This window comes from Sorex araneus, chromosome X (assembly GCF_027595985.1).
Source record: "Sorex araneus isolate mSorAra2 chromosome X, mSorAra2.pri, whole genome shotgun sequence".
Lineage (NCBI taxonomy): Eukaryota > Metazoa > Chordata > Mammalia > Eulipotyphla > Soricidae > Sorex > Sorex araneus.
In genome coordinates this window covers 359,712,902-359,736,167 of record NC_073313.1, presented here as the reverse complement: position 1 = coordinate 359,736,167, position 23,266 = coordinate 359,712,902, and the positions used below count along the sequence as shown (strand labels likewise).

At 63.8% G+C, this 23,266-nt stretch overlaps 1 protein-coding gene across 1 annotated transcript in view; it reads left to right on the top strand.

Annotated features, from left to right (window-relative positions):
* Positions 1-23,266, top strand: part of DNMT3A (DNA methyltransferase 3 alpha) — a 97,406-nt gene that overhangs the window by 58,390 nt on the left and 15,750 nt on the right. The window contains exons 5-15 of the mRNA XM_055123559.1: positions 930-973; positions 1,285-1,431; positions 19,490-19,705; positions 19,907-20,065; positions 20,415-20,522; positions 21,341-21,497; positions 21,726-21,875; positions 21,951-21,995; positions 22,111-22,190; positions 22,687-22,799; positions 23,083-23,266. Coding sequence (XP_054979534.1) covers positions 930-973; positions 1,285-1,431; positions 19,490-19,705; positions 19,907-20,065; positions 20,415-20,522; positions 21,341-21,497; positions 21,726-21,875; positions 21,951-21,995; positions 22,111-22,190; positions 22,687-22,799; positions 23,083-23,266 — 1,403 coding nt within the window. The remainder of the gene's footprint in view (positions 1-929; positions 974-1,284; positions 1,432-19,489; positions 19,706-19,906; positions 20,066-20,414; positions 20,523-21,340; positions 21,498-21,725; positions 21,876-21,950; positions 21,996-22,110; positions 22,191-22,686; positions 22,800-23,082) is intronic.

Genomic DNA, 23,266 nt, shown 5'->3' with positions numbered 1-23,266 from the left:
GGTGGAGGTTCTGGGTCTCTGAAGCCTGTGGCTTCCCCCCTGCAGGGCTGGGAGGGCTGGGGGAGGGGAGGGAGCTGCCTGCGGGGATGCCAGCCCTCAGGAGCACGTGCCTGGGCAGGAGCTAGAAGCCCAGCTGAGGTACAGGAAACGTTTATTGAGCTCCTGCATTATGCCAAGCCCAGCCCCAGGCACTGCGTGTCTGCCATCTCCGATGAGCCTGGCACGGCTTCGGGCCTTGGTTCCTTGGGAAAGCCGAGGAGAGGTGACGGGGCACAGGGGCACAGGTGGGATACCTGGCAGGTGTGGGGGGGCAGGGCCGCTGTGAGCCGTCTGCGCGCAGACCAGCTGCAGCCAGCATCTCTGCCTTCCCCGGGAGCAAACTGCCCCAGCCTCACTCCACGTGTCCCCATGGCAACCCCCCTCCCCAGAGCATCCTTGCTGGACCCCACGAACAGCAGCGAAACCTCCTGGCCAGGCAGGCCAGGGAGGTGGAGCAGTCCGACACCTCCTCTAGCAAGGGACCGTGAGGAGCGATGTGGGAATCTTCTAGAACCTTTTTTGTTGTTATTGTAGTTTTGGGGGTCAGACCCTGTGATGCTCAGGAGTTACTCCTGGCTCTGCGTTCAGGGCTCATGCCTAGTGGTATTCGGGGGGCCGTATGGGGTACTAGGGATTGAACCTGGGTTGGCCATACTGCAAGGCAACTACCCTGCCTGCTATACTAGCACTCTGGCCCCTTCTGGAACCTTCTCTTGCTTGAGTGTCCTGGCTGCTCAGTCTGTCTCTGCGCCTGGCCTGAGCCTTGGGCCACTGACCACCTGAAGGGTGGGAGGACCCCACCCTGCCAGGGACCCCAGACCCACGGGGGTGCCGCTGGCCTCTCCCTCAGTCAGCCTGCCGACAGTGCCTTTGTTCTTCCCTCTCCACAGGCAAAGAGCAGAAGGAGACCACCATCGAGCCCATGAAAACGGAGGCAAGTGCTTTCCTCACCCCACACTCCCCGCTCGGTGTGTGGGACCCTGAGTGGACCTTGGGAGTCTGTCCCCCCCCATCTCGTCCCTCCCCAAGGCAGCTAGCTGGCCGCCCACCAGGAGGGGGCGCCACCCCTCACAGTTGATGCCCATGGGCCCCTCTGCTGCCCGCTGGCCCTGATGGTCTTTCTTCCCCTGTTTTCTGGTCAGGGGTCAGAGCCAGGGTGCGTGCCGCCCTGTCTCCCCAGGGAGGGCGGGGGAAGGACCCCCACGCCCACGGTGGGGTGCTAATGCCTGTGTCTCTCTGTCCTAGGGCTCCCGGGGCCGGCTGCGGGGGGGCCTGGGCTGGGAGTCCAGCCTGCGCCAGCGGCCCATGCCGAGGCTCACCTTCCAGGCGGGGGACCCCTACTACATCAGCAAACGCAAGCGGGACGAGTGGCTGGCGCGCTGGAAACGGGAGGTGAGAGCCCCAGCCTCAGCCCCCCCACCCCCCACCCCCGCTCTCTCTTCAGTCACCGGAGCCCCTCTTTCCATCTGGCCACAAACGCTTTGTGAGCTCCTGCCCGGGACCAGGTAGGGTCCTGGGCTTTGCCTCCTTCGAGACCTGACGGGGGTGTCAGAAACAGGCGGGTCGGAATCTATCGAGCATGCCGGGGGGTGGCCAGGAGATTCCTGGGGGAGAGGGCTTTTCAGTTGGGAGCTGATGGGCGTGGTGGTGTGGAGTGGGGTCCGGGAGAAGGTTCTGGGCAGAGCATCATGGGTCCAAGGGGGCTGGGAGGTGAGCGGGGTCGTGGGTCTTGGCCAGTGGCTGGTTGCATGGTGGGGGGGTCTTGGGGGGACTCTGAAGACGTGGGCACGGAGAGGAGAGCCCTGCATTGGGCGGCAGAGTGGTGAAGAGGGAGACTGGGGGGCAGCAGATGCAAAGTCCCGGGGTCCTGGTGCCTGGGCCCCACAGAGGGGGGGAGCGGAGCCCTGGGAGCACTAGGGTTTGCGGGAGGCCGGAGCCAGGGCCGCGTCCCGATAAAGCAAACTTCAGGCCCTGAGAGGGTGAGGGAAGGGCCGGACAGACTGCACTGGGGGTCGGGCACCAGGTCCCCCGAGCCCCTCCAGGGCTGATCCCCCAGTGCAGAGCTGGGAGTTATTCCTGAGCACTGCTGGGTGTGGTCCCCAAGCCCAAATCAGAGAAGGAGGGTCTTTCACGGATTCTCAGGGGTAGTTGAGATGACGCATCTACTTGGCTTAAATGTTTTGACTAAGGTTAAAAAACTTGGGGCCAGAGAGATTGCATAGTGGGTAGGGCGCTTACCCGGGTTTGGTCGGGTTGGTCTTCGGCACCCAGCAGGGTCTCCCGAGCCTGCTGGGGTGCTGCGTTAGTGCCACAGGATCTCTGAGCACCGCCGGGTGTGGCCCCAGACAAGGCAAAGGTCACGCAACGATGAGACTCTGTGACAGTATCCAGAGACCCAGAGCGGGTCTGCGAACCCCTGTGGACCCATCCCAGCATCACACGCTTTCCTGGGAGCCTTCGTTCCCTGCTTCCCCGCCCCCCGCCGGCCCGGGACCCGGTGGGCACTGGCAGAAACCCACAGGCTGTGAATGGAAGGGTGTGAGGGGCGCGTGACTGGGGCCGTGGGCCCACAGACAGGCCGGCTTCCCTGCAGGGACTGCGGTAATGAGGGACACCGAGAGGGACATCACTCACCTCCAGCCCCGCTGGGGCCCCTGAGCACTGCCGAGTGTAGCCCGATCCACCAGCAGAAGATGTCCTCAGATCCCGTGACCGGGCTGGGGCAGGGCTCAGCCCCCAACCCTGTGTCCTCCCCTCGTGGGTTCTGCGGGGGGCGGGTGCAGCAGGATTCGGGCCCCACCGCTAGCATCCCCCCACCTTCGGCTTGGGGGCCCCCCTCGGGGATTGTCACAGAGGCTCGTTGTGGCCTTCGTGCTGAGGCCTTTGCCCGTTTCCCTCCACGCTGCCTCCCAGGCTTCGTCCGCCTCCTCCAGCCGTGTCTCCCGAGAGGAGTCCCTGTCCCCTGTCTGCCACTCCCCAGCCCTGTCACTTCTGAGCATTCAGGCCGGCCCCAACCGCCGAGCTCCCGGCTCCTGCCGTCCAGATCCCCTCAGATCCCCGGAGGGAGGCCGCAGGCCGCTCCCAAGACACAAAGGCCCGTGGCCTCGCCTGCCCAGGGTGGACATGCAGAGTGCCCAGGGCCTCGCAGAGTGCCCGCGGCCTCGCCTGCCCAGGGTGGACATGCAGAGCGCCCAGAGCCTCGCTTGCCCAGGGCAGACATGCAGAGTGCCCAGGGCCTCGCAGAGTGCCCACAGCCTCACCCAAGCCTTGCAGAGTGCCCGCGGCCTCACTTGCCCAGGGCGGACACGCAGAGCGCCCAAGCCTTGCAGAGTGCCCGCGGCCTCGCCTGCCCAGGCGGACACGCAGAGCGCCTGCGGCCTCTCCCCAGGGTGGACGGTGCGCTGCACCTGTCTCCGCGGCTGCTCAGGCACTCACCCCACGGGGCTGTGGCTCAGGAGGCGGAACTAGAATCTCGGGCAGAGCAGCGAGGTGAATCCTGGTGCCCGGGTTGCTTGTCCAAGCCGTGGCCTTCTCAGGGAGGGGAACTCGAGGAGGGGCCTGGGGGTGGCTGGGACGGTGAGCAGGCACAGGGCGGGTCTGAGGGCGCCATGCCTTGTTGTGGGGGGACCCCCAGCCCCTTCTTTGGTCCTCATGCCTCAAGGACTCTGTAAACACACACACACACACACACACACACACACACACACACACACACACACAGCCCCCTGCTCCCCATCCATCTGAGCCACAACCACTGGCAGCCACCCCGATGCTGAATGGGGTCTTCTTTTTTACTTCCTGTTCACCTGGCACAACCCCTTCCCCGGATTGTCTAAAGACCCCCCAGAGAAGATGCAGTCGGGGCAGAGAGAGAAGACAGCGGACAGGGCGCTTGTCTTGCGCGCATCTGACCCGGCTTGGATTTCTGGTCCAACCGGGAGTGATCCCTGAGCACAGAGCAGCAGTAAGCCCTGAGCACTGCGTCGGGTGTGACCCCCGTGCCCGCCCCCGACACACACAAAAAGACACAGCCCAGGGGCTGGAGTGATAGCACAGCGGGTAGGGCGTTTGCCTTGCACGCGGCCGACCCGGGTTCGATTCCCAGCATCCCATATGGTCCCCTGAGCACCGCCAGGGGTAATTCCTGAGTGAAGAGCCAGGAATAATCCTCGTGCATCGCCGGGTGTAACCAAAAAAAAAAAGAAAAAAAAGACGCAGCCCATTACAGAGCGAGTGATGCTGGGAGAAGTGGGTGAGGAAGGGGCCCCTTGCCTCCTCCCCGCTCCCTGTGGCCAGAGGGTTTGCCCTTCTCGCCTTCCCTTCACCTTGTCACTCAGCTGCTCATTATTTTCTGGGCTCTGTGTTCCAGGGTCTCTCCTGGTGGTGCTCGGGGACCATGTGTAGAGCCGAGTCCTCTAACCCCTGGACTAACTCTCCAGCCCTTCCCGTTTAAGGGCTGAAGTGGGCTTCATGCTGACCGGACCCCGCCACTGGCCCCGCAGTGCTCCGCGTGCTTCTCTCTCCCTCTCCCGCGCCTCCTCCAGCTGTTCCTCAAGCTTCAGAAGCAGCCTTCCCCCCCACTGCAGTTCTCTCCAGGACAACGCTTCCCCAGGAGGCCCCACAGCCCCTCTGGGCCGGCCCCTTCGGTCAGGAAGGCCGCTCCTTCCCGCCTCCTCCCCCTCCCTCCCCCTTCCCACAGTTGGGGCCCCACACAGTCTTCAGGGTTGAGGCCGCAAGCTGCCCCTACCACTGCCTCTGCCTCCAGGAAGCACCCTGGGATTTCTCTGGCCCTTGTTTCTTTCCTTACTGCACCCCTACACCCCTTCCTGCTGGCCATATTTAGCCCCCTCTTATGTGTCATAGGCTTATCTTTCCTGTTAGTTGGGTCCCCCCGCTTCACACCCAGCCTTGCCTGGGCTCACAGAAGACCTGTTGGTCTTCAGTCAGGAGGCTGGTGAATTTGGAACCTTCTTCAGGGGGCTCAGATCCTGGACGAACACTGTGAGGGCCCATGCCCTTAGTTACGGGGTGTAGTTGGCAGGTGTAGGCAGGAACCCCAAGTCTTCACATCAGGGAAACCACCATTGGCTCGGCAGAGCCAGCACAGGCTGTGGGGGGGGAGGCGGGTAGGGCTGAGAGCTGCAAGGGGGTGGGGAGGGCATAGTAGGGGACACAGGGGAGGGGCAGAGGACAGAAGGAAAGGATGGAGGCCGAGGAGGGGGGTGGTGGAGGGAGGCAGAGAGGAGGAGCAGAGGGCCAGGGAGGGGGGGAGGGGGAGGACACTGGAGGGGTGAGGGGAAGATGAGGGTATGGGAGAGGTGAGAGCACAGGCAGGGATGAGGGTGTGGGGGGAAGGGCACAGCAGGGATGAGGGCAGGGGAGGGAGAGGGCACGGGAGGGGTGAGGGAACAGAGGAAGGGGTTGAGGACTCAGGTGAGGGGTAAGGGTATGGGAGGGGTGAGGGGTAAGGGTATGGGAGGAGTGAGAGCACAGGCAGGGATGAGGGTATGGGGGGGAGGGCACAGCAGGGGTGAGGGAACAGAGTAGGGGTGAGGACTCAAGTGAGGGGTAGGATATGGAGGGGGGAGGGCACAGCAGGGGTGAGGGCGTAGGGAGCCTTTCCCCCGTAAGGCCTCAGTGACTCCGATAACGCTGACAACAGAAGGGACCTGGGGCGGGCTTTGGGGCTGAAGGGCCGGCCACTGTGCTTTCTTGGTGGCACCAGCACCAGGCCAGCAGGGTCCTAGCTGAGGGCCCAGATGGCCCTTCTGGCTTCCAAGTCCCTGGCTGTGGTGGGGATGCGGGCCCGTTGCTCCTGGCTGCTCCAGCTGGCTCTCGGGGAGGGAGCAAGGCCTGATCTGCTCTGCCAGCTAGCGGGTCCCCTCGGCCCCAGCCAGAAAGGGGGTACCGGGGCGTCCTTCCAGGCAACCGCAGATGGACAGTGCTGGAAACCAATCAGCTGTGAGCCAGCTATCCCGGGCTGCTGGCTGGGTTCCCCCGAGGCCACTGCTTTCACTTACAGGGTGTGAGGCCTGTGGCATCACTTAACCTCACCAAACTGAGGTCCCCCCACAAGGGTGTCCTTCGGGGTACTGTGCTCTCCTGAGTGTCTTCTGGGAAGCAGCGGCTCACTGTAATTTGCACTGTCCTCCCTGAGCTGGTCCAAGGCCTGCAGCCCGGACTCCTGTGCTTCCGGGGCTGGCGTCTGGGAGGTGGGTAAAGGCTTATTCAGCGAGTGAAGAGCTCCGCGTGCAGACGTGCCGGCCTTCACAGTGGAGTGCCTGCGTCTCGCGTGGGGCCAGCATAGAAACAGGACCTCCATCTCTCGTTTTATCTTGGCTTGGGGACCACTAAGAGCGCTACTTCCCTCGTGCAGACTGGGAACTTCAGTCGTTTGAGCTATCTCTATCCCTTCATTAAAAAATATATACTTATGGGGCGATAGCACAGCGGGTAGGGCGTTTGCCTTGCACGCGGCTGACCCGGGTTCAATCCCCAGCATCCCATATGGTCCCCTGAGCACTGCCAGGAGTAATTCCTGAGTGCAAAGCCAGGAGTAACCCTTGTGCATCACCCGGTGTGACTCAAAAAGAAAAAAAAAAAGAATATATATATATACTTGTTGGGGCTGGAGCAATAGCACAGCGGGTAGGGCATTTGCCTTGCATATGGCCGACCCGGGTTCGATCCCCAGCATCCCATATGTTCCCCTGAGCACCGTCAAGAGTAATTCCTGAGTGCAGAGCCAGGAGTAACCCCTGTGCATTGCCGGATGTGACCGAAAAAGAAAAAAATATATAGGGCTGGAGCAATAGCACAGTGGTTGGGCGTTTGCCTTTCACGTGGCCGACCCAAGTTCAATTCCTCCGCCCCTCTCGGAGAGCCCGGCAAGCTACTGAGAGTATCGAGCCCGCGCGGCAGAGCCAGGCAAGCTACCCGTGCGTATTGGATATGACAAAACAGTAACAATAAGTCTCTCAATGAGAGACGTTACTGGTGCCCCCTCGAACAAATCGATGAGCAACGGGATGACAGTGACAGTGACATATATATATATATATATATATGGAGGGGTGACACACACACACATATATGTATGTATATATATATGTATATATATACATATATATGTCACAAGTACATATATATATACTTGTTTGGATTTGGGGCCACATTTGGCAGTGCTCAGGAGACATGCGGGGTGCAGGGGACCTGGATCTTCTCTGTGCAAGACAAATGCCCTACCCACATACCCACAGTATACTATCATCCAGCCCCCCCTTTTTTTTTTTAAGTTGTTTTGGTTTTGTACCACACCGAGCAGTCCTCGGGGCTCACCTGACTCTGGGCTCTGGCATTACTGGGGTGGTGCTGGAGGGACCCTGTGCGGCGCTGATCAGGCTACCCTGCTTGGCCACGTGTGAGGCAAGAGCTGTACCCGCCATGCTCTCTCCCCTGGCCCCACACGCCCTGATTTATGACAGGGATCACAATTACATAAGTATTAGACACTGTATTCCTGTATTGTTGCTCTTTGCTGCCCCCCCCCACACACACATCCTTTTCCTTATTTATATAAATGGAACCACGGTGTTGCTTCATTTTACAGCTTGGGTTTTCACTTGCAACGCAGCCAGCAGTCTAGCCACGTCATCTCCGCCGCTTTCTGCCTTATGGCTGCCCTGTTCCGCGATTCCTCCTCGGGCTCCCTGGCTGGTGGGCGTTTCTGTTGTTTGCTGCAGTTCACTGCATGGGCGCCGCAGCCGCTCCCTGAGCCGCTTGGTGCATCTGTGTTTCTCCGTGATCGGCACCTTAGAAACAGAAATGCTGGTGGCAGCGATGGTGTCGTTTGCATTTTACAAGAGCTGCCAAATTGCCCTCCAAAAAAGGGCAGAGCCAATTTCTGCTCCTGTAAACAGGGTACGAGGAGACTCCCCGCCTTTGCCAGCGTCAATATTTTGCTAATCTAATGGGTGGAAAAGCACCGTCTTGTTATGATTGTAATTGGCATTTCCCAGATGATAAGTGAGGTTGAACATCTTTTCATATGTTTATTGGCCATTTGTGCTGCAGCGTCGGGGAACCCAGCAAATGTTGCTTCCTCCTGCTTGCCCAGCCTGCAGGCTTAAACCGGCTGTGCTTCCGGCCTCGTGTCCACAGCGCCCGCCCCTCCCGCGGAGGACGGGCCCTTTAATAAGCAGTGGCTGAGCTTGTGAGGCGGGCTTGGGGACTGAATTAACTGTGATCTCCTGGGTTTGAGCCAGCGGGCCTGAGATATGGCGGATACAAGTCGAACTCTTAAGGAGGGAAGCCAAGTTACCTGCAGAGGATGTGAGCCCCAGATTTGGGGTGTTCTTACCTGCACACACCATTCGCTCAAGCACTGCACGTGAATGCAAACCTGAGCTCCTGCAGCGCCCCTGCCCCCGCCCCTTCCATTGCTGGGCCAGGCAGCCATGCCTTTGGGTGCACCTTTAGCCCAACATCTAAGGTGCCTTGTCCCCCTCTGTGGCCCCCAGCCGTTAGTGTGAATCCCTGGGCTTGACCCTGTGCAGGGGCTGGGAAATTGACCGCGTGGACAACTCCCCGCTTTCTGCCTCCCCTCGCCCCGTGGGTGGAATGTTTGGTACTGTGTCAATAGTTCCCGGAACCCCTCAGCTTCCCCACCACCACTTTTTTGTGGGGGGAGAAATTCGCAAGAGGCAGGGAGGGAGGGTGGGCGGGCGGTCGTTTGCCCAGCAGCCAATCGCCGCAGAGGCTCGAGGAGGTGGAGGCGGGACTTAGCGGGCGCGAGACCAATCGCGAGGCAGACGGAAGGATCCGCGCGCTTACCGTAGAAACTCCCCTGATCCTGGTCCAGCTCTGGGGATCTGAGCGCCCTGGGTTCTACAGATCCGAGTTCCCGCGGGCAGACCCGGAGCCCAGCTCCACCGCCAGGCCCCAGTTCGGGACACCTTCCAGTTTCCAGCCCTGGCCTCCGCCTGTCGCGGCTGTGCCAGGTCCTTTTCAGCCCTCCGGACCGGCCACTCCCAGTCACCGCCCGGAGGCAGGACCCTCCCTGCCCCTGGGTTGCTGCTTTCCGGGTCTTGTGTTTGGTTGTTGGGGTGAGGTTCCGGAGGCCTGGCTTCTGGGCCCTGCTCGCCCCAGCCTGGATTTGCCGTGGGGTCTTTCTCCTGCTTTGCAATAGGACAGAACGAGACTGGACGGAGGGCCCCGAGAGTCTAACATTTCATGATGGGAGCTCGGGGTGCTGGACCGAGGTCTGATCGCCCCTTGGCGCATAAAGTCTCAGTGAGATGTTTGGCTCCAAGGCTGCTCCCGGAGCCCCCTGTCGTGACCCGGGCTCCCGCCCCCATAGGCAGCGTCTTCAGGAGGCAGGGGCACACCCACGGCCTCTCCTCCTGCCCAGCCCCATCCCTGCCCAGGGAGAGCTCCCGCCCCAGCCAGCCGGGTGCTTCCAGCTGTCGACCCTCAGCCCGGCCAACCTGGGGTGGGGGAGGGGAAATGCGGGGACCCAGGAAGAGTGGATTGGAGTGCCCAAGAGGGCCAGTGGGGGATGGGTACTCAGGGGGTCGGAGGGCTGCTGGCCAGAACAGCCCCTGGGGCAGGGGTCTGGAGTCTCCAGCGCCATGAGGTTTCCTGCAGATTTATTTCGTTGTTTATTTTTTGGATTTGGGCCCCACCAGGCTGTGCTCAGAGGTCGCTGGGATGCTGGGCTGAACCGGGGTCGCTGCTTGCCAGGCAAATGCCCTCCCGCTGTGCCAGCCCTCTCGCCCCAAGGCAAGCACCTTGGTTAGCCCGGGGAAGGTGTGGGTCCCTTCAGCCGCTTCCTTGGGGTGGAACAGTAGGCGGTCCTGGGTGCCTGGGCCCTGAAACCCGAGAGGGTCTGCAGGCGTGCATCTGAATGGTGGTCCCTGGTGCCCTGCCCTTTGTCCCCCGAGCCTGGGGGCGGGTGGGGGAGGGGTGGGAAGGCCACTCCCAGAGCTCAGGCGGAGGGGGTTTCCTTGGTGCCTTCTGGAGGCCCCTTCCAGGTCCGGCGTGAATCCAGCCCCGGGGTTGGGTTCCCACAGCCAAATGACAGGGGGGCAGCCTGCGAGCAGTCTGAGGGTCTCTGCAGGTCTGTCTCAAGTGTGCGTGCATGTGTGTGCACATGTACATGTGTGTGGATGTGCACGTGTGTGCACGTTTGCGCCTCACTCTGATGGGGACGCCAAGTTCCAGAGAACTGAGATAGTCAAGTTCTCCACGGGTGGAAATTCCCCCCACCCCGCCCACCCCCCTACGCGCCTCCTGACAAAACCCCACGCCTCGCTCCTTTTGATTTTCTTGAAGAGGGGTGGGAGGAGTTGGGGAACACGCTGCAGACCCCGATGGGTCTCCTGGGAGGTGGGGTCTTGCACGCCGGACAGCCGGGTGGGGTGAAGATGGAGTTGGAGCCAGCGTGTGTGGGGAGGTCCCCCGTGGAGGGGCCCTGAGCTGAGGGAAGGAGGCGCAGCGCTGGGGTAGACTGAGGCAGGGCTGAGTGTGGGGTTGGGTCACAGCAGCACTGGGAGAGGAGGGCGCGGGGTAAGATGTGACTCTGAGGGCCACTCCTGTGGGCCCCCACCCCCTGGGCTCCCACATGCCCCCTTCAGAGAAATTCCCGAACCTGCCCGCCCGCCCTCCTTGACTCCGCCCCCCCATGTGCCCCCGCATCCCTCCCGGTAACTGCATCTGTCCTGAGTGAGGACTGTGGGCTCTGTCGTGGGGCTCCCGGCCAGGCTGTAACAGGACCCGGGGCCCCCCAGGTGTGGAGCCTGCACCTGTGTCTCAGGAGGCCGCCCCCCGCACCCCCCCACCCTGTCCCAGCAGACCAGCACTCTGCAGTTGAGGGGGGCTTCCCTCCTCGCCGGAGTCATCCGGCCTGGTGGTCTCAACCCTGACACCCTGGGAAGCCGCTGTCCAGCCCCTGAGCTGCCCCTGCCCCACCCCCACCCCTGTCTGCTGAGACTGCTGAAAACATCCCATGTTTTCAGATGCCAACCTGGAGCTGAGAAGGGCATGGACCCTCCTGAAGGGGGCCTGAGGGAGGCCCTGGACATGAACGGCTCCGGGACCTGCATCTCCTCCCCTGACCCCTCTGCCCTCCCCTCTCTGCCCTCCCCTGCCCCTTCTACCCTCCCTGCATCTCTCCCCTCCCCTGCATCTCCTCCCCTGCTCCCTTTTCTTTCCTCTCCCCTGCACCCACTGCTCCTCCTTTCCCTGTCCCTCCTGCCTCTCCTACCCCTCCTCCTCCTCTCCTCTGTACTTCTTGCATCTCTGCAAGTCCTTCACCTGCCCCTCCTCTACCTTGTTTCCCTCTACCTTCCCTTGACCATCTTTTTTTTGGGGGGGGGTGAGGGGCACCCCCCCGGCTGTGCTCAGGGATCACTCCTGGTGGGGCTCATGAGACCATAGTTGGTGCTGGGGATGGAGCCTGGGTCAGGGTGTGCAAGGCAGGCGCCCTACCTGCTGTGCCTCTCCAGCCCTCACCCTTGACACACGCAGTCTCCCGTGGGCCTCAGTTTGTGACGGGGACCGCCAGGGTTGCTCACGTCCCCCGCCTGACTAGTACCCGTCCCCCCGTGGGGAGGTTTCCTAGATTCCCTTCACTGCCCTGAGCCTCCGCCCAACCATCTGTTTATAAAAAAACAAAACTCCCTGCAGTCATCCTGATCCTTAAGCCCTGGTGAACTTGGGGTTCTTGGGGCGCCGATGGCTGAAGCCTTAGGGAGGGGAATGGCAGCCGGGCCGAGGGGTTCTCGAGAGCGTGTCACCCATGGCAGGAAATAGGGGTTTTCCTGGTCATGCTGGCTGAGCCCCCCCCACCAGGAGAAGCCAGGGGAGAGAGAATGACAGGAAGGGGGGACGTTGTCATGACAACCAGCTCTCAGCAGAGGCCTCCCTTCCAGGGGCCGGTACTTCACCCCAGTAATGGTGGTTTCCATGGAGATGGGGAACTGAGGGGCAGGAGGAACATTTGCCCCATGCAGAGCACTAGTCAGGGGCTGCCAGCAGGCAGAGCGGCCCCAGGTGGGACCCTCCCCTGAATCCCGGGGCTCCCCACCCCAAGGCTTCTCCTCTCTGGGCAGGATCTAACGCCCCCATGGCTGGGGCGCTGCTCCCTCTTTCCTGCCCGTCTCCCTAGCAACAAGTCCTGCTGACTCCTGCTGTGGCTCTGTGGCTATTTTTAGCGTTCCTGCCAGCAGCCCAGCGGTGGTCACTGGCTTGCAAACAGCCATATGGATTGCGGGGACTCGGGAAGCAACGCTGGGGGCTGTCTGGGAGCCGGGCACCCCTGGCACCTGTTAGCATGTGGCGGCGCAAGGCCTCTGTCCCCAGCCCAGCCCGGAGCACGGGCAGTAGCGACCCAGGGAGGCTCCAGGGACAGTGTGGAGTTGGGTTCCACCAACCCCAGTCGGACCCTCGACCCCCTGCCAGGAGCTCTGACTCCTGGGAAGTGAATCCTGGCCGTGCCCGCTTGAAATTTCTCCTTAGCACAGGCAGTGTTGGCCAAGTGCAGTGGCAGGGATGAGGGGCGGGGGGGGGGGGCAGCAGGGTGATTTCTCAGGAGGAGAAAAGAGGGTGAGATGCCCCTGAGGCACTGCCAAATTCCGCAGCCCTGGGAATGGTTGGAAGGCACGGCGGCCCGGTTACAGCGCCCCCTGGCTGCGTGTGGAAGCACAGTCTCATTCCCGCAGCCGTGGCGCCTTGGGCCCCAGTGGCTGCCTCCCTGTCTAGAGCATCAATCAGACCATAGGCGAATGGGCTGGGTCTCGGCTGGCGGCTGAAGAGGAGGGGTCAGGGGGCAGCAGAAACAGAAGCCAGGAGGGAAGCGGTGGGCAGGGGGAGTGACATCCTGGGTGTCCCGGATGCCACGCCGGCAGAGAGCGCAGGGGTGAGGGGTGAGGAGTTGGGCTGATGGAGGCAGGGGGATCACAGAAGCGTTGCTGGTGGCCAGCTCTCTGCCCCCGGGCTGTGTCTCCCTGTCAGAACCAGGCATTCGTTTCCGCAGATTTTTTTTTTTTTTTGCTTTTTGGGTCACACCTGGCGATGCACAGGGATTACTCCTGGCTCTGCACTCAGGAACCACCCCCAGCGGTGCTCAGGGGACCATATGGGATGCTGGGAATCGAACCCGGGTCAGCCGCGTGCAAGGCAAACGCCCTACCCGCTGTTCTATCGCTCCAGCCCCTCCGCAGATGTTGTCTTCCAGATGCTTCCTTGGGCACGAGGCCACTCCAGCAAGGGGCGAAGGGGACTCGGGTGGTATGGTCCTCTCTGTGGCCAGCCCTGGATGCTGGGACACGCAGAGGGTCGGCCTTCCGGTGCCAGCTAGCCAGAGTGCCCCCAGCTGGCCACAGCGGGGGTGAGCCAGTGTTTCTCAGAGGTGGGGTGCGGCAGCGGTGTCTCACCTCGATAGTGAAATTCACAGCCCTCCTGTGCCCTTGAGAGACACTGGGACAAAGTCGCACCTAGGACCTGTCCCTGCCAGGCCAGCACTTGTCTCGCTGTCTTTCTGGCAACTTCCTGGAGTCAGCTGAAAATGTAATTAAGACGAGAAGTGTGCTTGGCAGAGACAGGCTTGGGGCTAGAGAGCACGTGTCACGGGGGCCTTGGCGCCAGCTCGGGGCACTGCCCTCGGCTGCGGTCGTGTGGCGGGTGGGCCTCTCCCGGGACCAGCCGCTGGGCAGGGCCCTGCCAGTGCATCTTCTCCAGCACCTCTAGGCCCTCAGCGCCCCCGTCCCTGGTCCTCCAGGAGACCCCCGTCCCCATGGGCCTTCCACATTTCCCAGCACCCAGATGCTTTTCCTCACTGCCAGTCGCGCCTTGGGGCTGATAATGTGTCTCAGTTATAAGGCCAGCGGTCCCGGGAGTGACCCCGGCAGGTGACGCTGGATGGTCCAGGCTCCCTGTGAACCGAGGCACCTCCAGGGCCACCGTGGTGCTTACGGACCCTTCATCCCCATCACTTCTGCTCCGGGGTCCTGTCCTAGCTACCCGGAAGATCAGATGAGAGGACAGTCTCCCTGCTCTGTGCAGAGGCAAGACAGTGACCGCATTCTTAGTGTCCGCGTCCAGGAGAGGGAAGGGGCGCCAGGCCAGGGGACCCCGTGGGGTGTAGCCTTCCCCTGGCTGTGGGTGTCGGGGGCTGTCTGGACGAGGGGGAAGGTTCCAGCTCCATTTATCAAGAATGAGGGTGAGGTCGCTTCGTTCTGGCATGGGGGGGCTGCATTCTAAGTGGGCCAGGAGAAAGCGAAAAACTCTCTGGCGTGGTGCAGTTCTGACCAAGCGGCGTCAGAGCAGGGCTGCTCACTGCTCTGTCTGGAGATTCCCCGCTCCCCGCACCCCTTCCCACAGAGTCCATAGCTGGAGAGGGTGAAGCCGCGATAGCCTGGGCACAGGAGGCAGAGCCGCACTGGAGGGTCTCAGGATCAGCTGGGGCAGGAAATTCACTTAGAGGCTGAGAGAGGCCTGTGGACCAGGCCGGGGAACTGGGGCGGCATCTGGGAGGCTGGGAGAGGCGAGAGGCAGGCGGCCAAGCCAGTAGTGTTACATTCCTCAGAGGCCCGGAGACAAGCAGCGGCTCCCCTCTGCTGGGACCTCTGGAAAACGCGCCTAGCGCTCTGCTTGGCGGGGCTAGAGCCGAGTGAGGGTCCCGGGCGGTAGCTTCCTTGCTTCCTAGCTCTGTGGATGCGCATGACCAGCAGCCTCGGGAAGCTGGGGAAGGTGCTCAGACACGGAGTGCGGCCTCATCAGGGGTTGCTTGCTCCGTGGGACCCGGGGACCGGTCCAAGCCCTGCTTGAGGCCTGGCACACTTTGTTCCAGCACAGTGCTGCCCTCTGACCTGGCCCCTGCCCCCGCCTGCCCCATCCCCTGTCCCGGTGGGCCAGGCCAGCACAGCCGGCAGAGCCTGTGGCAGCCCTCCTGCCTTCCCAGTGGGAGAACAGCCTTCTCGCTGAGGTGGCGCTGACCCAGAACCCAAGTCCAGGTCTTCTGATTGGACGGCCTGGGGCTGGGGGTAGGGGCAGTGACCCCAAACATTGCACTGACTGAAGCCAGGCCCCCCCAAACCTTCCCCGCCCCTGGCCAGAAAGCCTGCAGTGGGCCTGCGGTGGGCTGCGGGATGGGCGGGAGGAGGGTGCAGGCCACTTCCTCTCCCCCTCCATCTCTCCCCACTCTCCCTGGGCCCCAGGCCCCCTCCGCCACCCTGATCCCCCTCTTTGCTGACTTCTAGGCGCCGCTGGCCTACTTGATCAGGGGTGGGGGCCAAAGCTCTGCTCGGGAGCCCCCACCTGAAATGGTTGAAGCCGCACCTGGAGGCCCCACCTGCAGGCCCCAGGAGAGCGGTGGAATCTTCTAGAGCGGTCGAGGCCCCTGCCCGGGAAAGGAGGAATGACTGGACTTGTGAACTAATCTCCTCCCCCCCTGCCCCCCCAATCTTGCAAACAGGAAAATGAGGAAAACCCCAGGAGCTCCCCCCAGCGACCAAGGGGACCCCGGGACTTGGCTAGGAAATGGTTCCAAAGCGCGACCCCCTGTAGGCCCGCACGTGATGCAGCTGTCCCCATCCACCTGTAGTGTGACGGGGAGCCCCCCCGCGCCGCCCCCCAACAGTTCTGGCCCCGCGGCGCGCTGCAGCGCGGGGCGGGCCCGCCGGCCGCCGCCTTCCTCTGCTTTCTAACTTTTTTGTGGGGGCTGGTGCTGGCACGACTCACTTTGAAGCAACTTTCTCCCGCCCGTCCCAGAAGGCTCGAAACGCACGCGCACCGGCGGCCCGCGCCCGGGGTTCCCTCGGCCCCGCAGCCGCGACCCCCACGCTGGGGGCCCCGCGGGAGGGGGGGGCGGAGAGGGGCGGGAAGGGCCGGGCCGGAGGAGGGGGCGGGGTCGCCTCCCGCCGGGCCGGGGCGGGGCCCTGGGAACGGGCGGAGGCCCAGCGCGGCCCCGCCGGCCCCCCGCGCCCCCCGGACGGCAGGAGAGGGGCTGGCCCGCTGCCAGCGTCGCGGGGCCGCCCCCTCCCCCGGGCCGCTCGCAGCCAACCAGGCCCTCCAGCGGGGCCCACGTGACCTGGAGTTCTAGACAAAGAAAATGTTCCAGCCCTCCCCCCCGCCGCCCCCCTCCCCCTCCCCCCGGCCCCCGCCGCCCCCCGCCCCATCGCCCCCTGCCCCTCCCCCCGGCCGGGCGGCTACTTACAGCGCGTCTGGGCCGGGCCGCACACCTGAGCCGGACCGCCGAGGGGCCGCACCTGGCCTTATGGGTAGGTTCCTGGACGGAGCCCCGGGGAGCCCGGGGGCGGGGGGCGGCCAGGGCCGGCGGGGAGGCGCTCGGGGCTCGGCTCGGGCCCCGGGGGCCGCCCTGGCCCGAGTTCTGGAGGTGCTGAGTGACGTAGGGCCGCGCCCCCCAGGTGGGCCCCGAGGGGAGTTGCGGGGCTCGTGGCGCAGGGAGGCGAGGGCCGTGCGCGCATGTGGCCTGCCCGGGGGCGCGATGGCATCCCCCCGGCCGCGGGGCCACCTGAGCCCGAGGCACTTGGCCGCGCGTCCCCCGGGCCAGGGAGCAGGGCAGCCCGGGGCTGGGGGCTGGGGGCTGGGGGCACGGCAGGGCGGGGGCGTGCGGGGCAGGACAAGTGCGGGGGGCCGGCCCGCGGTCCTGGCCGCGGCCCCGGCGGGGAGTGCGCGTGGGCGCGGACCTCTGACCTTTGGCACGGAAGCGGCGTGAGCCTCGGCGTAGGCGCACAGCTGTCGGCGGCCCGGCTGGACGGGGAGGCCCCGAGTGCCCAGCGCGCCCGCAGCCGGGGGCGCCGGGGCGGCCGCACCAACCGGCGCTGCGGGCCTCTTGGGCACTGTGGGGTGAGACCTGCCCGAGTTGGGGGGGTGGTGTAGGAGCCCGCAACCCCGGGGGCACCCCCTGGCCCGGCTTTTGTTAGCCCGGGAGGAGGCCGGGGTGCCCCGTCAAGGCGACTTTCCTGCCCGCCCCTCCCCCAGCCTGCGTGCCTCCTCTTCCCCTTTCCTCCGGCCCCCCGCGGCCTGCCCGCCCGCCCGCACGGTGGGTTCCGGGGGCTTCACCCCGGCTGCAGCGCTGGCGGCTGACAAGTTGGGGGAAGTTGTGGGGGGAGAAGAACGTTCAGGAGCCGGCCGGGGAGGCGGCGGCGGCAGAGAGGCAGGGGAGGGGCTGTTGGGGGGCGTGATGGCGGAGGGGGGTGTCAGGTGCGGTGCCCTTGGAGACCCCCTTCTGCTGCTTGCAGCGGAAGCGGGGCTCCTTCCTCCCAAGCCCTCCTCCCGGTGCCGCGTTCTGCCAGGGAGGCCTGGGCACCCCTAGAAATGGGGCCTTGGGGTGCAGCGAGGCAGCACCCTGCCTGCCGTCCGGCGGGGACCCAGTGGAGGGCAGGGAACAGACGTCCCGTCTGCTGCGGCACTCTGGAGAGAATCCCCTCACTCCCCCCACCCCCATAGGGTTGAGTCTGGCCAGGTGGGGTGCCCCTTCTCGGGGAGGGGAAAGCTGATGGATGGAGGGAGAGGGAGGGCAAAGTCCCCGCCAGGTGAGAGTGGGATTGGGAGGGCGGGACAATTACTCTGCATTATTCCACCCCCAGGGCCCCTGGAGCTCGCTCTCCAGGCAGGCGGCTGCTTGTAGGTCTGGGGGGTGCGGGGTGGGGGTGGGGTTGTGCATCCCTGCATTTTAGAATTTGTCCGAGGGGGCATTGAAACTTCCACCCTTTGGACCCGCTGCCTTCCGAAACCGGATTTGGGCTGTTGCCGGAGGCTTGAGGATTGAAATGAAATGAATCTACAAGACAGTTAGACCATTGAGCTGGAGACAAAGGTCCTTAACCTGGGACCCCAGGAGCCTCCGATCCATTGAAGGCGCTGCCCAGCAAGGGCTTTGCAGAGGGCCTGGCACTCTCACTTCTGAGAAGGCAGATTCTCGCACCCGGCAGCAAAGAGCAGCCGAAATCCTCTGCTCCCTTTTGGATGATGGCCCCCGGGAAGAGAAAGCGCCGCTCCCAGCCTGGCTCTTTGGTAGCCAAGGGGCCGAGGCGGGGGGGGGGGGGGGGGGGCTGCTTCTGGTTTAAAGTTCTTTCACTCCCAAGTTTTTTTGAGATATTTTTGCTTTAAGGTTTTCCTTTTTCTTTGGTGGGGGGGCCAGGGGGGTTGTTTGGTTAGGGGCCACACCCCATGGTGCTCAGGTCTTTACTCCTGGCTCTGTGTTCTGGGATTCCCTCCTGGCTGGTCTCTGAGGTGCCTCAGTGGTACTGGAGACTGAGCCGGGTGGGTCCCCTGCCAGGCCAGCTCCCTCTCTCCGCGCTATCCCATCTCTCCAGCCCTGTCTTTAAATCTTTTTTTTTTTTCTTTTTTGCTTTATTTTGGGTCACACCCCGCGATGCGCAGGGGTCACTCCTGGCTCATGCACTCAGGAATCACCCCTGGCGGTGCTCAGGGGACCATATGGGATGCTGGGATTTGAACCCGGGTCGGCCACGTGCAAGGCAAACGCCCTCCCCGCTGTGCTATCGCTCTAGCCCCTCTTGCTTTAAATCTTAAGGCTGGGTTCGCTTATGCTAAACTCTTGGGGGGAAGCTCTGTGTTTTGTTCTGTTTTGTTTTTCTCCCCTCCCAAGGTCGAGTTTGCAGTATCAGAACGAATCTGTACCGAGGAATCTGCTCTCTGTGGGGCGGGCAGCGTCTGGGACTGTGGCGCAGAGTGTGGCCATTGGCAGGATAATTGGGTCTGCCTTGTTTTGTCTGGGGATGGCCGCGTTGTCTCAGCTACTGCCTTTGTGGGTCTGCAGGGAGAGTCTGGGAGCCGCTTCCCCAGAGTGGGCCGTGAGCATGGGGGCGGTAGCATCTGGGGCAGAGACGAGAGGGTCTCACCCTCTGCTGACCTCGGGCACAAATGGCTCAGAAGCCGGACAAGAAGTGGAAGAGGCGGATGGGTGGCCGGGAGAATGCTGGAGAGGACAGGCCCATCCAGTTCTCTCTCTCTCACACACACACACACACACACACACACACACACACACACACGCTTTTTTTTCCTCTCCCGCTTTCGAGACTGGGAAGCATCGTGCATGGGGCGTGAGGAAGCCAGCGAGGAGAGGATGGAGCCCAGGGCCTTGGTTAATCCTTAATGGGATTGACCTTCCGGTGTCAGCGGTTGGGCAGCTGGTCATGCCAGCGCTCCGAGGAGGGTTCGGCTGGGGACCCCCCTCCCCCGCAGAAGCAGGAGGGTCTCCTGGAACGGAGCCAAGTGATTTGAATTTCTCCGCTTTCCCGTCTCTCCTCCGTATCTGCCATGGGAAACCAGTTGTCTTGATGAGGGGAGAACTGCCCCGAGCTGCGCCTCCTGCGCGCGGCCCCCTGGGCGCCAGGTGGGCCTCTCCCCAGCCTCGTCCCCGGCAAGGTGGAGGCGAACCTGGGCCCTGTTTCTCCACCAGGCTGAGAAGAAGGCCAAGGTCATCGCAGTGATGAACGCGGTAGAGGAGAGCCAGAGCTCGAGCGAGCCCCAGAAGGTGGAGGAGGCCAGCCCGCCGGCCGTGCAGCAGCCCACGGACCCCGCCTCCCCCACGGTGGCCACCACGCCGGAGCCCGTGGGCGCCGAGGCCGGGGACAAGAACGCCACCAAAGCAGCCGATGACGAGCCCGAGTATGAGGTGCGTCACTTCCTGGCCTTCCCACTCCCGGCCCCTCCGGCCTCCGGGCTCCCCTCTCCCCAGGCCCTGGGCCTGGTCATCCAGCCCATCTCGGTCCCTTCTGATGGTGCCGACCTCAGAGGCCAGGGTGCGGCGTGGCGGGGGGCACGCGCGGAGCCGGGGCTGCGCGCGTCATGAATGACTTCTCCTCCCGGGCTGCAGGACGGCCGGGGCTTTGGCATTGGGGAGCTGGTCTGGGGGAAACTGCGGGGCTTCTCCTGGTGGCCTGGCCGCATCGTGTCCTGGTGGATGACGGGCCGGAGCCGGGCGGCCGAAGGCACGCGCTGGGTCATGTGGTTCGGCGACGGCAAGTTCTCAGTGGTGAGTGTGGGCTGGGGGACACGGGCTGGAGTTAGGGTGGGAGAAGGGGGCACGTGGGCCCCCACTGCTGTGTCTGCGAGTGACAGAGTCCACGGGCCTCCGGGCTCGGCCCTGAGATGCTTGAATCGGCCAGGAGCCGCCGGGCCGCCCTGCTGAGTCTCCGAATTTTATTCTTTATCTCCTCCCCCCTTTGGGTTTTGGTCCTGGGGGGCCCCAGCAGCACTGTTGGCCAGGCAGTGCCGGGAGTGAACCTGGGGTTCCCACAGGCAGAGCCGGTGCTCGGGCCGTGGTGGGTGCTGGCTGGGTGCGGAGGAGGGAGGAGGCGCAAGCCGGGCGTGGCTGTCCCCAGGTGTGCGTGGAGAAGCTGATGCCGCTGAGCTCCTTCTGCAGCGCCTTCCACCAGGCCACCTACAACAAGCAGCCCATGTACCGCAAGGCCATCTACGAAGTCCTGCAGGTGAGGGGGGGGCCACCGCGGCCACACCCAGGGGCTCCGCCCCGCCCCTTCCCTCTCCCGCTGTTCTCAAGTCTGTGCCCACCACTCCTGCACAGCCCTGTGGACAGGGCTCACGTGGGTCTCCTCCCACACTCGTGCACAGACATGTAGACGGGGCTCACGTGGGTCTCCCCCTCCCACACTCGTGCATAGATGTGTAGAGGGGGCACACATGGGTCTTCCTCCCCCACACTCGTGCACAGACGTGTAGACATGCACACGTGGGTCCGCCTCCTCCCACACTCGTGCATAGATGTGTAGAAATGCACACATGTCTGCCTCGTTCCACACTTGTGCACAGCCGTGTAGATGGGGCTCACGTGGGTCTGCCCCCTCCCACACTCGTGCCCAGACATGTAGATATGCACACGTGGGTCAGCCCCTTCCCACACACTCATGCACAGATGTGTAGACATGCATACATGGGTCCACCCCCCCCACTCGTGCACAGACATGTAGACGGGGCTCACGTGGGTCTGCCCCCTCCCACACTTGTGCACAGACGTGTGGACAGGGCACATGTGGATCTGCCCCCTCCCACATTCGTGCACAGATGTGTAGACATGCACACATGGGTCTGCTCCCCACACTCGTGCACAGACGTGTGGACAGGGCACATGGGTCTGCCCCTCCCACATTCATGCACAGATGTGTAGACATGCACACATGGGTCTGCCCCGTCCACACTCATGTACAGACGTGTAGACATGCACACATGGGTCTGCCCCGTCCACACTCATGTACAGACATGTAGACATGCACACGTGGGTCGCCCCCAGGTGGCCAGCAGCCGAGCAGGGAAGCTGTTCCCCGCGTGCCACGACAATGACGAGAGTGACACAGGCAAGGCCGTGGAGGCTCAGAACAAGCAGATGATCGAGTGGGCCCTCGGGGGCTTCCAGCCCTCGGGCCCTAAGGGCCTGGAGCCCCCAGAAGGTGAGTGCAGGGGCCCGGCCTCGCCAGGGCCGGGGCAGCCGTGTGTAGAGAGCACCCCCGAAGCTCTGATCAGGCTCGCAGAGCAGCCCACCTTCCCTTGGCTTGGGGGGCGCAGGGGGGCCCAGGCCGTGCCTGTGGAGGCTGGGATTGTGAAGGCAGACGAGGGCCAGACGGTGGGGGGGCGGAGACCCCGTGCCGCCTGGTGGCAGTGACCTCGCCCCTGTACAGAGGAAAAGAACCCGTACAAAGAAGTCTACACGGACATGTGGGTTGAACCCGAGGCAGCTGCCTACGCGCCGCCCCCACCAGCCAAAAAGCCGAGGAAGAGCACCACGGAGAAGCCCAAGGTCAAGGAGATCATCGACGAGCGCACCAGAGGTAGGCGCCAGCCGGCCGCAGGGGCGCGGGGAGCGGGCCAGGCCCGCAGCGCCTCACCCGGGCTTCTCTCTGCAGAGCGGCTGGTGTACGAGGTGCGGCAGAAGTGCCGGAACATCGAGGGTGAGTGAGTGGTGGCAGCGCCCAGGGCCCCGGGAAGCCGGGCTGGTGTGCGGCGGGGGTCTCGGGTTGCCCCGCCCGCCTGACCGGGCTCCCTGCGCCTCCCTTTGCTCCCCAGATATTTGCATCTCTTGCGGGAGCCTCAACGTCACCCTGGAGCACCCTCTCTTCATTGGAGGAATGTGCCAAAACTGCAAGGTGGGGTCGCCGCTGGCACTGGTTGAGGGGTGGACACACACACACACACACACAAACACACACACACACACACACACGGCTGTAAGACGTGCTCTAGGGGCCGGAGCGGTGATATGGCGGGGGGAAGCCTGCCTTGATTGTGGCTTACCTGGGTTCAGTCCCCTAAATCCTACCTGGCCTTCTGCTGAGCATCGCTGGGTGTGGCCCAAAACCCAAAAAGAGGAAAAGGAAAGCCAGGCCTGGGGTTGAGAGGCAGCAGAAGGACCAGCGCATGTAGATGTGTGAGCCTAGGGCGGAGCACCCCAGGGCCTGAAGCCTCTGACTTAGTGTTGTTCTCCCCATGAGAGACCCTTCCGTCCCTGCACCGCCCCCCTCCCCTGGCTGTGGAGGTGGGAGGTACTTCGTGTCCCTCCTGTGAAGGAAGGGAAAGGAGCCCAGCAGGGCTGCCCGGGGCGGGGCATGGCGGCCCCTGACGCTGCTCCCCACCTGCCCCCAGAACTGCTTTCTGGAGTGCGCCTACCAGTACGACGACGACGGCTACCAGTCCTACTGCACCATCTGCTGCGGGGGCCGCGAGGTGCTCATGTGCGGGAACAACAACTGCTGCAGGTGACCCTCCGCCCCCGCCCGCGCCCTCCTGTGCCCACCTGGGCCTGCGTGCCCTCGTGAGCCCTCTCGGGGCCTTCGCTGAGTCCTCGCTGGTGCCCCCGCTGTGCCTCCCGTGCCCTGGCGGAGTCCTGGCTGTGCCTCCGTTGCCCTCGCTGTGTCCCCTCTCTGCCCCCTCGGCCGTCACTGTGCCGTCTCTGGGCCCTCGCCATGCTTTCCGATGCCCTCCCAGAGCCCTCCTGAGCCCTCTCTGAGCCTGGGTGGTGCCCCCCGTGCTGCCTTGCAGGTGCTTCTGTGTGGAGTGTGTGGACCTCCTGGTGGGGCCAGGCGCGGCGCAGGCGGCCATCAAGGAAGACCCCTGGAACTGCTACATGTGCGGGCACAAGGGCACCTACGGGCTGCTGCGGCGGCGAGACGACTGGCCCTCCCGGCTCCAGATGTTCTTCGCCAACAACCACGACCAGGAATTT